General features: G+C 35.8%; 3 protein-coding genes across 5 annotated transcripts in view; 2 read left to right on the top strand and 1 right to left on the bottom strand.

The window, feature by feature from the left end:
* Window positions 1-4,216, top strand: part of LOC122532455 (probable serine/threonine-protein kinase dyrk2) — a 307,330-nt gene extending 303,114 nt beyond the window's left edge. For both annotated transcript variants that reach the window (XM_043661252.1, XM_043661258.1), the window contains exon 13: window positions 1,498-4,216. In XM_043661252.1, the coding sequence (XP_043517187.1) occupies window positions 1,498-1,583 (86 nt within the window). In that variant the 3' untranslated portion in view covers window positions 1,584-4,216. The remainder of the gene's footprint in view (window positions 1-1,497) is intronic.
* Window positions 4,217-4,478: 262 nt separating this feature from the next.
* Window positions 4,479-12,281, bottom strand: part of LOC122532504 (zinc finger protein chinmo-like) — a 69,846-nt gene continuing 62,043 nt past the window's right edge. Inside the window, exons 7-9 of the mRNA XM_043661302.1 lie at window positions 5,896-6,110; window positions 5,216-5,604; window positions 4,479-5,134 (exon numbers count right to left, since the gene is read on the bottom strand). Coding sequence (XP_043517237.1) covers window positions 5,062-5,134; window positions 5,216-5,604; window positions 5,896-6,110 — 677 coding nt within the window. The 3' untranslated portion in view covers window positions 4,479-5,061. The remainder of the gene's footprint in view (window positions 5,135-5,215; window positions 5,605-5,895; window positions 6,111-12,281) is intronic.
* LOC122532511 (neither inactivation nor afterpotential protein G) overlaps window positions 9,119-12,281 on the top strand; it is a 4,447-nt gene continuing 1,284 nt past the window's right edge. Inside the window, exons 1-6 of one of the 2 annotated variants that reach the window (XM_043661321.1) lie at window positions 9,119-9,375; window positions 9,782-9,984; window positions 10,159-10,518; window positions 11,210-11,383; window positions 11,513-11,666; window positions 11,752-11,873. In XM_043661321.1, coding sequence (XP_043517256.1) covers window positions 9,255-9,375; window positions 9,782-9,984; window positions 10,159-10,518; window positions 11,210-11,383; window positions 11,513-11,666; window positions 11,752-11,873 — 1,134 coding nt within the window. In that variant the 5' untranslated portion in view covers window positions 9,119-9,254. The remainder of the gene's footprint in view (window positions 9,376-9,781; window positions 9,985-10,158; window positions 10,519-11,209; window positions 11,384-11,512; window positions 11,667-11,751; window positions 11,874-12,281) is intronic. The other variant, XM_043661310.1, reaches the window with a different exon arrangement.

The raw sequence follows: 12,281 nt of genomic DNA, 5'->3' as shown, positions 1-12,281 counted from the left end.
TTTTCTTAGGAATCGTATGTATCTTTTCGCTCATCGCTCGTTTATAGGTTTAAAGCAATTAAGATCGAAGATTCGTGTTACTTTCTAGCGTAAGTGCGAAGGATTTGAAAGGAAGACATCTCCATACCGTGTAATATGTACGCTGCCTCGACACACACACACACACACATACACACAAAACATGCGCGCGTGCGCGAGGATGAGTAAAAAGAGAGAGTGTCTCCGCTCGGTGTTCAAAAAAAAAAAAAAAAAAATCACAATGAAAGTTCAACTAAACGAGGAAAAAATATATATATAACTCGTAGTTTACGATAAATATCATTAGCGTTATATTGATACACTTGTAATTGCTCGTTACTAGTAATCATCGACACGTACATTTGCCGCGCATTAGTTTTTGCACTTCGACTGGAATCGAGTCGCATACATGCGAATTAACATACGTGTAGCAAAGATCGGTTCTTACGAGAGCATAAGAAAACTGTCTTATCCAGCGTAAGTTGTCTTTGAGCATTGTCGTCGCTGGACTTCGAGAGGTAACAACGACGATTTCGACGGTCAGATACGTGCGTGAAAATATTAAAACGTTGTTAATGGTTAAAAAAGAAAAAGAAAAAAGAGAAACGAGAAGTATTCACGTAACAAAGACTGAAGTAATAAAAAGCGTCATTCTTTCCTTAGAATTCTACTTAAAAATATCAATTTCCGTCATTCATAATTGTGATACTTTTTTTTTTTTTTGTCATGTGTAATTTTGTTAAGATTTTGTCGATTGAACGATCACAGCCTGAAGTGCATTTCTTTCATTTTTTTCTTTTTTTAATTTTCTCGCGTTTTTCTTGTATACTTATAACTTGATCGCTGCCTCAGCTTTTACGTTCTAGTCGTACTTAAACGATTCTGCATGTTTTTTTTTTTTTTTTTTCTGATTTTCGTATGTTTGGACTAAGCACTGTAATTTTCAGTCGTTCGAACACCTGAACGCGTCTTTGAGTTAAAATCTTGGACATGGCGCAATGGAAGACAACTTACAGTACACGAAAAAGAAATAGATACATTATGGAAAATGGTAGAAAAGGATGGGCAATGTAGGATAAGGTATTCGGAAACATGTATGGATATCTTTGATATCATTTCCAGTGTAGAACAATAACGTCAAAATTTTTAGTCAGACCGATCCAAGGATAGAAAGCTTAGAACAAATTCGAATTATAAATTTCAACGTATCACAAACGAGCATTAGAGTTCGGGCGTAAATTTTACGCGATAAAGAAGAGATATTCAAATACTTTTTACGTACCTTATCCTATGAAAAAAGGAGGACGAACTCGCGTTTACATAATAACCGATATGTAAGATAGTGTTAATTTTTTAACACGTTTACCAATATGTGAAGAATATATTTTAAATATATCGCGGGTTTGTAAATGTTCTAAATATATATCGGATTGGTTGATTGACACAAAGCTCGCGTAACGAACGGTTCTAAATTCACAGGCGCCACCGGCACGAGAAAAAGAGAGAGAGCTGGCCACAGAAGCACTTTGTTCGACTATAGTCAAACCGGCGAGTCCAACATTTAACGACTGTAGTATCTAAGCTACACATTTACACATACGTTCGAGACACACATACACACACACACACACACACACGCCCCAAATTTATAGCGAAACAAGAAATATCAAATTGTGTATAATAACTAACATTAAAAAGAAAAAGAAAACACACACACACATACACACATATGTGTGCGTCCGTATGCGTATGCGCGTGAGAACGAACGAGAAAAAGAAAAATGGAAACAGAGAGAAAGAGAGAGAGAGAGAGAGAGAGAGTCACGAGGGGTAGAAAGAAACAGAGAGAGGGAATACGTGTTACAGAGAGAACGTGCGTCTAGCGAGAATGCGTTACATTATCGCATATACATATATACATATACGATTTTACGTGTTAAGTAACCCACGCGGAAGCGAAAAAAAAAAACGAGTTAAATATAGGATATCCATTTAGAAAATAAAATAGAGAGAAGACCGTTCGAACAACGTAGCTCCAGTACGTGGAGTCCTCTGCTCCCCCTTTACTCTCACCTCCCCCCACCCACCCATACCCACACCTTGGTGTACTGTTCGATCGTCTGTAATCGCGCCGATTAAATCGTTTATCAAATTCTCAATTCGGGATGATACTTATCCCTCGAGTTTTGTACACGTTCGAACGATGATCCGATCGTCTTGATATGTTCGACGAGTACGATGAATACAATTATTCGCTATATGCCATGACTGCCGTTATTTCAGACGCGAGAGTTGCATGTTCAGTGTCCGATATATGCCGTAGAAGCAAAAGAGTTTAAGTGAGCAGTTACCTACAGTAACAGTCATTTAATCGAGGAACATACCAAGCGAGAACATCGTTCTCATCGTTATCGGTTCTTTTGTTCTTTTCTTTTTAACGATGAACGATTTAATCGAATCGACGGATTCGCGGATTCATTTCAAGAGGAATCTGCAACCACGAAAGAACACGCGATCGAAACAGATAGAAACGTGTATTTCTATCTGTCGTCGTCGTGATTCTTCGTTCTACACGTCGATTGTACAGTCCCTGAGTTTTTAGTTGTGTTCACTATATTGTATACAGTGGGATCAAATTTAAACGCGTTAGAATCGACTAACTCACGTAAACCTAAATAATAATCGTCTCTCGCGTTCAGGATTACGTTGCCCCGCGTGTGCTAGCACGCGTCGGTGACGCGTGAGACGAGAGATATGCCTAAAAAAAACCGTAAGCAAAAGTAAACAAAAAGAAGAAAAAAAAAAGTATTAAAGATATACTTCCTTTAGAGGTAAAAAGAAATTTAAAAAATGACAAAAAAAAAAAAAAAGAAAGAAAGAATCAACAGATTATAAAAGGACAAGGAGGTGCGAGCTTTGAACAGATCAATCGATGTGTCCTCTGAAACGAAATTTCTTACGTCGAATTCGAGATTGGATTGAGAAAGAATCGTCGTATTGTCATCCAAGGTTTTTCAACAGCCGGGATAACATGTGACGTGTGAGACAGTCGCTTTCTAGTCCGAAAAAACGTGTTACAAAAACGAAAGAAGGGGTTTAAAAAGGTCTAAACTCTACTAGAGAATAAAAAGGGAAGACTCTCTTTCGGGCTTCAGCGTGGAATGCTCTTAGTGTATACCTGTTAGGGCAGCGTGTAACTAATTATCGAGTTAACGACGTGATTAGATCGATCGAATTCAATTAGATAGCAACTACGTGCATAAATGGTGAGATAACTGTTTGCCATCGCCACGACCGTCCCTTTTTTCCCCCTCCCTTCTCGACATTTAATTAGTTCCGTGAAATTGCAAATCGTTGCAACGATTCATCGTTCTTACTTAATTGTCAGAGTGTATCCCAATAGGACAATCACGAAACAAATCAAAGTTTGTGTTTAGTGTGTCGCTGAAATTCTTGTAGCTTGTAGAGCGTATGTGGAATTTCGAGCAGAGAATTTATTACCGACTTGTTTTTTTTTTATGTATTATCGAAATCCGTATCATTGTCCGAGAGTTCCAGTGCGCTGTTGCCGATTGAAAGAGAGGCCGCAACGGAATTTGTAAATTTTTCTCTCTGCATTGCGCCGCACGTTTCCGTCATTGTCCAGTTCTCTTTACGTGATTAGACTTACATGTGGTTACAATATTATAGGCCGTATTCCTCGAAATGAAAGCATGTACAAAATGTAATAATAAATATATCTTTGGTAACGAGACACAGATTTTCGCATGTTTGAGATAAAGATTGATATAGCGTAAATTCTAATCGTGATCTTCTTTAGCCAATGTATTAGCGTATGTTACGTTTCAGTTGTTATATCAATTAAACGTATACACACAACACACGTACACACACACACACATACACGCGCGCGTATACACACATATATATGTGCGAGGATTTTTATTCGACGTTTAACAATGAGCTTTGCGAAGCAAAAAAAGAGAAACGATAAATAAAATCAGGGAGGGGGAAAGGATATTCAGAGTGTAGAGGAAACGAGAGGAAGAGAGAGAGAGAATGAGAGTGAGAGAGCAGGAATTGATAACGATGATTTGTAGCTCGACACTGAACAACAGGAAAGATCGTGCAAGCGTATGTTCGTCAATTTCTGCCCAACTTAATTATAATGAACGAAGAAAAGAATTGCTAATAATAATTAAAAAAAAAATGATTATGATAATGACATTAGTATATGTAACGATACAATACTGAAGCATCATCATCTTTTGTATCATTTGTTTGTTTGTTTTTATCTTACTGCGTTTGTCTTTCATTATTAATGCAATACCAAGATGACTCGGTTTCGACACGATATCTTGTGTGTAAATATATACTAATAAAAAATACAAACATAAAACCAGTGTTAAATTTTTTATCCCCCTTATGGAGAAGTTTGCCAAATGCAGGATAATCGTCTAATTTATTCGGACAGTTGTTTATTTAGTGTATTGATATTAAATACATAATTTATATGATGAAAGGAAGGAACATACATTGTGAAGAATAACAAGTATAAATCATTCGTCCATATTCGGGTTATCATTGTTTTACAATTTAATGATTGTAATATCGTCTCACGTTAACATTGATTAAAAGCAATGTTTTAAATGCGCAGAGGAAAATTTTACAAAAAAAAAGAAAAAAAAATAGAAAGGAACGAGAATATAGAAAATATCTTAAAGAAGATTACATCGTTTCAGAGAGATTCTCAACAGATAGAAGGCACAGGATGCAATATTACATACATATACATATGATAGAGTTAACACATAATTAACATTGTGTAGCAAGAGACGTGATATTTTGATAGTTGTCTGATATCCTGTTCTCTGAGGATATGTATTCTACATACATAAATTCCTAGTAAAGAATCGGTAAATAATTTAAATAAATGGTGGAGAACATTGCATGCATGAGAATAAATGTAGATGTATATGTATGCTGATTTGCATTTGATTAGTTTAACTCTTGAGGTAAAATTGAAAGTCCTCTTGTCCCAATGCTACCTTCTTCTCTCTCCTTTTTGTGTTTTTCGTTTTTCTTTCTTCTCCTCTTTTAACTGTTTCTGTTTCTCACTAAACAACAGCAATAGATTGATCAATAACAACATATTCATAGTATTTTTACACAAAAAGGACAATTTGTTAAGAACCTACCGGTCTTCCTTGTCTTTCTCCTTTTTCTTCTGACTCTCCAATTTAGCCTGTTCCCTCTTTTCCCTTTCCTGTTGTATTATATTAGACACATTCGTATTTCTCTCAATACCGCAGTCTCCACCGCTGGCACCATCCTCCTCTCCATCTCCCTCGCTGTTCTCCTCCTCTGACATCTGACTGTATTGTGCAAGAATAGCTTCTCTTATTCTCCTTTCTTCCTCCGTGTAACTTCTCTGTGTCGTGGTCGGTAGGGACTGAGATTCCAACATTCGCGCCAATCTGACATCTACGTCTTCCAATGGCTCCTTTGCAGCAGCAACCTCTTCGACAGGTAGATAGTCGGTCCAAGCTTTCAAAATTTCCTTCACATGTTTGCTGATGTTATCGTCCTAAAAACGAAAAAAAAAAAACAAGATTAAACATTACTATCTCACAAACTACCATCACTCGATTACTTATCGCGTATCATCGAATTATTAGAATGCTAAAAAACATAATGGATATATCGACCGTGTTTAAGCGAGCATGCACAGAAAGGAAACGAACGATATGCAGAGTTGGAGAAGACACATGCTATTTAACGAGAGAAAGAATAATAATAAACCGGTTGTTATTTTTGACCGGCTAGTAAGCTACGAACAGCAAGCATATTCTAACCTCACAATCCGTGTGCTCCTCACCGTTATGCCAGCGAGTATGCCTTCAAGGGCTTCGGTCTTCTCGTCCTCAGTCTCATCACCTTCTAAGATTCCCTTGATGTACGATCCAAACACACCTTCGTCAGTATTTAATGCTTGTAATTTCTTGCTGAGCCAACTATCGAAAGAATTCATTGCAACCGCCATGATCGGCTTTTTCGCTTTTCTGAGTCCTTCGGTTGGCAACATGTCTAAATCTGCACCAGCATTTTTAACAGGATTTATACGAATAATCGTTACAATAAACATATAAATCAAAGAAAATTGAGATATGTTGTATAAGAAACATATTTCTTTCGCAATCTTTGCTGTATTTTATTGTCTGAGAATTATCACGTTTCTCTTGCGCAGTTAATAAACATGATTGCTTCCTGTTCTGTGCTTAACTCGTAAAGCATGTATAGCCACGTATTGTATCTTGAATGCTATTGATAAAATATTCGATTCCCGAAAAATATGAATCTAATACTCAGCAATTTCCCAAATTTTTTTCCGAATAATGTTCGTTATTAATCACGAAGAATAGCCACAGTTAAAATTAAATAAATTGTATTATTGGAAGAATAAAATATTAAAAATGGTTTTATAAAATCAATGAAATAGTGCCTGATAATTCGAGAGAATTGAGTCGAATTGAATTTTAGTAAAAATTTTGATATAGAGCTATATGTGATAATTATTAAATACAGTTATTAGCATTGTGTTGTTATATAAAAAATTTTAGATTGATACTAATTATTTAAATTAATTATACAATCTATTGTAGATGGATAAAATTATTATATTATATCATAAATTGAATTACATAATCTTCTTTGGATCTTATACTTTATGTTACATGCGAAAAAGTTCATGAATAAATTCATTATAATTCATTAAATCGTACGTAAATCCCTCGCACAGATCCTGTGTAATAATAAGAAAAGAAACACGTGTTTATAACTAAAGAAATAAATAAATATGTCCAAACTTGTATGAAATTTACTGTGCACATTTCCCAACATTTTTAATTCAATTTTCGAATGCAGATTACGAGAAATTAAATCTTATTTGAACGAAATCCTTCGATTTATCGATTAAAATTTACAAAACTCTAGATACGTATTTCAACAAGTAGTTCAAAATGGTCACAAAAAGAAACTTGAAGATCTAATTAGAAAAAATCAATTGCAAACGTCCAGAAATTATTTTTTTCAATCAACTTTTGTTACAAATGAAAATTTAATCAATTTATGAATACTGAAATGCATCACGCGGCGGCGAAACAATGGAACTAAAATCTATTGCTGCTTTTGTTGCATAATAATACGCTCTTTGTCTACGAACAAAACAAGTGCTGCTATCTATCGGAAATTTACACTTTTAGCATTGACCACAGCGAAGAATATACCTCTTAAGGGTGCTTAAAAACCAGTGACTTTTTATGGTCAATATTTTAGATTCTGAGACACAAAGTCCCATTCATGTCCAATCTATTCTATCTTTAGTCAATGCTTTTAGTTTCAGTCGAAGTTGAGAAATAGATGACAGCACTGTCTACAGACAAGGAGCTCATTAAGATAAGATAGCTATCAGTTCTATCATTTCACCACTGCACGATGCTAATTGTTCTGATTGTTCAGACAATTATTATTTGCGTAAAAAGCTAATTAAAAGGACTTTATGAATTTTTGCAGTTTTTCCTTGATTTTTGGGGCTTAGCTTTCTTCCCTGTTTCTGTTTGATCTGTGAAATGCTTGTATAAAGATTTGAAATTTTTGTTCAATAGATCGAAGCACTATGTTGGATAGACGAGGAGAACAATAGCGTGTGACAAGGACAGACTTACGTAATGTGAAAGACAAGAAGCGCATTAGTATGTGACAAAAATAGACTTATGCAGTGCAGAAGACAAGGAGCGCAATAGCGTGCGACAAGGACAGATGCATGTTGCGTGCTGCCATCTAAGCACCTATCAATTTCGACTAGAACTAAAAGAACAAAATGGAGAAATCCGATAGATGGCGACACTTGTTTCGTTCGTGTTGCAGGTTCGCGCGTATTTTTAAAAACGAGTTAATTAACAACGGCGATGTTGATTAGAAATGAAGAATGTTGAGAATCAATCGAAGCAAACGGTCGTCATAAAGATCCCGTTATACATTAATTGAATTAAGTAGTTATTGTTACTTGTTAAATCGCGTAATATATTTATTTAAAGGAGCGCAATTAGTGAACAGACTTATGTAATGTGACAGACAAGGAACGCACTCGCGCGCAATAAGGATAGCAATGGATTTTATTGTGTCGTTTCACCGCTACGCGACGCTAGCGTTTTGGTGTCCATAAATTGATCAAATTTTCATTTGCAAAAAAAGTTAATGAAAGGAAATAATTTTTAAGCTTTTGCAGTTCTATCTATTTAATTGGAATGTCAACTTTCTTTACATATATATTTTACGCTAATTGAGATTTGAATTGCACATATATTATATATAATACACAGAAGCGATATTGCTTGGGAGGTAGATCGATTGTCCCGGGAAATTTTAAAGAAACTAAGTAAATGAATAGTAAACTTTTATCTCATAGCTCCTTAATTAGCCTATTGCGTTTAGAAATGTAAGAAAATATTATTAGAATTTAATCGACGTCAGAAGTTTGAAGTAAATTGCACATAAGAATTCGTTAAATTACAGAATTGATTTCAAGTAATTAAAAATAAATAAAAATCGTTCATTATTCAAATAAATCAATTTTCCTTGATAATATTAATACCAATTCATTTAAAATAATAATCTTCACGTCTTAAAATTACTAATTCTCGGAATCCACTCGTTAAACTAACATTTTTCGCGGAACAGACAAATTTCAACATACAGCATGAGAACACTGCCGACGAGTGAAATAGAAAAATTGGATCAGAGACGTTCGAGTGCAAGGAATGGAAAACAATTCAGAATGCAAGAACACAGACTTTTATTCGTGTATCTTATAAAAATCATTCAAATCCGTGAAGCCGCAACATTGCAAATCTGTTCTAAACTGTAAAAAATTATAAAATTGTTTCTGATCAATTTATTAGTTCCGATGTTCAACTACCAACATTATCCATTTGTATTAATTCGTACGCCTCTGAACATACCGCTCTAATTCCATCCTATTTGAACGAAGATTCACTTTCCGTTGGCATTGCGTCTCTATCATTGTGACAATAGAGTTTCGTTACTGTAAGCGGGTATCGATTGCGAGCGGAAATGCTAATTTAATATTGGAATTACTGTAGAGCCCGATCGTTGTTAGTCCATCACAGTACTGTCAGTGGCACCGATCGCGGACGAGCCGTGAATGTTTCAACAACGATGTGGAACTACGTGCTGGTCTCGATCCTTGTCTTAGTCGTTTCATTGCTGTACCATTGCTATTTCAACGGTCCAGCCAGCATTGTCGTGCACCCTAACACGCATTACGATTACATAATCGGTAAGTGGCGGACAACGTCGGTGACTGCGATACCGCTCGAGTTTTCACATTAAGTAGAGTAGAGAGGCGGGTATTCGAATGAAATTTAATTCTTTAACCTCGCGTGATCTATCTATCTTCTGCTGGATGGATCGACTTTACCGAAATATAATCGAAAGTAATGTATAGCAAATTAGATTTTGCGATATATTTTCATGATGCAATCTCCGAGAGGTATTGCAATTAGGGGCGTGCATAATTCGTTCGCTAATTTTTTTTTCTCTTTTTTTAATTACCGTGTAAATTTTTTTTTGTTTCAAATAGAGAGGACGACGATTAACATTGTCAAGTGTATTCGATCGTGGAATTAATTCACAAATTTCGAATAGTACGAAATACATAATTTTCTTTAATACACACAAAACAGTTGGTGCTGGAACAGCGGGATGCGTAGTGGCGTCACGGCTTTCCGAAATTTCAAACGTGACGGTTTTGTTGGTCGAAGCGGGTGGACATTTCGGATGGGTATCGTCCGTTCCAATTCTGGCGCCGTTCATGCAAAGGACCGACGTCGATTGGTCGTACTCCACCGAACCGCAAAGATTCTCTTCGAAAGGATTTTGGAATCACGTAAACGAAAATTAAGAACCATCGTACAGACGTAAAATAAGATAATATCTAATCTTCTAATCTTCTATGGCCTCAGTATTTTATGATTTATATTGTTATTAAATTTGTAACATCATTGGGTTGAAGGCCGACGTTTTAGCTGTCCGTGATCGGAAAAGTTGGATTTTATTATAGATACAAAATATACCGAGAGGCAAAGGGTTGGGCGGTAGCGGGCAGTTAAATCACTTGGTTCACTCCTTCGGAAAGCCGGAAGATTACAAAGCCTGGCCGAAGGGATGGTCACACGCCGATCTACTTCCGTACTTTAAAAAGGTGTCCGATATCATGAACGTAATGTCCAGCCCAGAGGAAGAATATCTGGCGGACGCTTTTCTCATGGCGGAAGAATCGTTGAAGTTGAATAATGTGACTATGCAAAAAGGGATGTACACGACTAAAAGAGGCTCCCGCTGGAGCACGTTTAACGCGCATTTACAAAATGCCTGGAACAGGAGGAACCTGCATATTTTAACAAACACGTTGGTTTCCAAAGTGAGATTTCTAGTTTTCCCTTTTGCCTTTTCTTTTCTTTCAGACATATCGTATGATAGAACTAGAGTTGTTTGTCTCAACACCATTTGTTAGTTAGTTTTGTAGCAGTGTAAGAACTCGGTAACAAGCTGTAAGTGGCTACAGAGATGTGTTTATTAATCGAAACTACCGATGAGAGTGAAGCATAGAATCTCGATCGGAGACACTAACACTAAAACTCCCAAGGACTAGTAAAGCATAGAATTTTCATCAGAGATATTAAAGTGAATAGATAAAATAGAAAGACAGTAGAATACACAAACTTTTACTCGTGTATTTTATAAAAAATCATTTAAACCTCTAAAAGTACACTATTTTGCATCTGTAATGTATATATAATATCTAAAAAAATTATGAATTAGTCATTCTGATCACTTCGGTAGTTTTAATGTTAAATTAAAAAGAAATAGAAATACTTATGCATTTTACGAAAAATTTGAATCTCCAAAAATATGTTGTTTTCACATCTATAAAGTTTCTAACGGAAACTATAAATTTTGATAGTTTCAGTGTCAAGTTTGTATTTCATTTTCGTACCAAGTTAAATTCTTTCTTTAAAATTTAGAATTGAATAACACAAACGATATGTATTTTAAAAATGATCTCGCGTAATAGAGCCATACGCTCGAACAGTTCGTTCGCAAATTTCCAGATACTTTTCAAAGAGAATTTAAACGCGGACGGGATCAAAGTGATTTACAATGATGGATCGGTGGGAAGGATTGCCGCGAGAAAAGAGGTGATACTCTGCGCGGGTGTTATCAACACTCCTCAATTGCTTTTGCTTTCGGGAATCGGGTCAGCCGAAGAGCTTGACAAATTTCAGGTGACGAATCGTTGAGATTCTTTTTCTTTTCCTTCCTCGAAAATAAATCTTCGATGTCGCGATGTCGTATAATGCATATTTCGTTCGAATATACTTTATATAATCTGAGGACAGAGATATTATTTTTAGATACCAGTGGTGAGCAGTCTGCCGGAAGTGGGCAAGAATTTGTTCGACCATCTTCTTCTTCCGCTTTATGTCAATCTCGAGGCGAGAGTAAGCATGACTCTGTACAAGTTACAAACAGTCCCCGAAGTACTCAGTTATTTCGTATACGGTAGAGGTATGAACAACAATCTCGATAATGATCTTTTGCGCGTTACAGCGCATCATCTGTAATTTTAGTAATCATTCTTGTTACTTTTAAGGGTGGTACGCGACTAATGGTATAATGGCGGTGGGTCGTGCCAACGATAGCGGAATTATGCTATTTGGGATGGGCTCTACCGACGAAAACATATTAAAGAGCTTGTCTAATTACAAAACAGAGGTAATACATGACACTGCGCTAGTTTCTACGTTGTCTTTACGTTCAAACAAGTGCTTTCGTAAGATTGATAAAATAAATATTCTAGTAAACATCAGAAAATGATGCAAACTGTATACAGGGTGTTTCGTAACTTGTGGGACCTACTTCGGGAGCTGATTGTACGCCTAAAAATAATGAAAAAAAGTCATATAAATGCATAAATAAATGCATATAAATATATCGTATCTGTCTTCGTTTATGATAATGAATTTTATAAACAGAGCAAACTCTAGTAAGCTAGTTTTACCAGGGATGGTATATTCAATTTTTATAATAATCATAATTGAAATGAAGAAAACCCACATGTTATTGTGCATTCAAGACATCAACACCAGTTTAGTTTAAACGTATGGGCAGGAATAATTGATA

This window comes from Frieseomelitta varia, unplaced genomic scaffold (genome assembly GCF_011392965.1).
Source record: "Frieseomelitta varia isolate USP_RPSP 00005682 unplaced genomic scaffold, Fvar_1.2 scaffold_140, whole genome shotgun sequence".
NCBI classification, from domain to species: Eukaryota; Metazoa; Arthropoda; class Insecta; order Hymenoptera; family Apidae; genus Frieseomelitta; species Frieseomelitta varia.
This window is presented reverse-complemented; position numbering and strand designations above follow the sequence as displayed.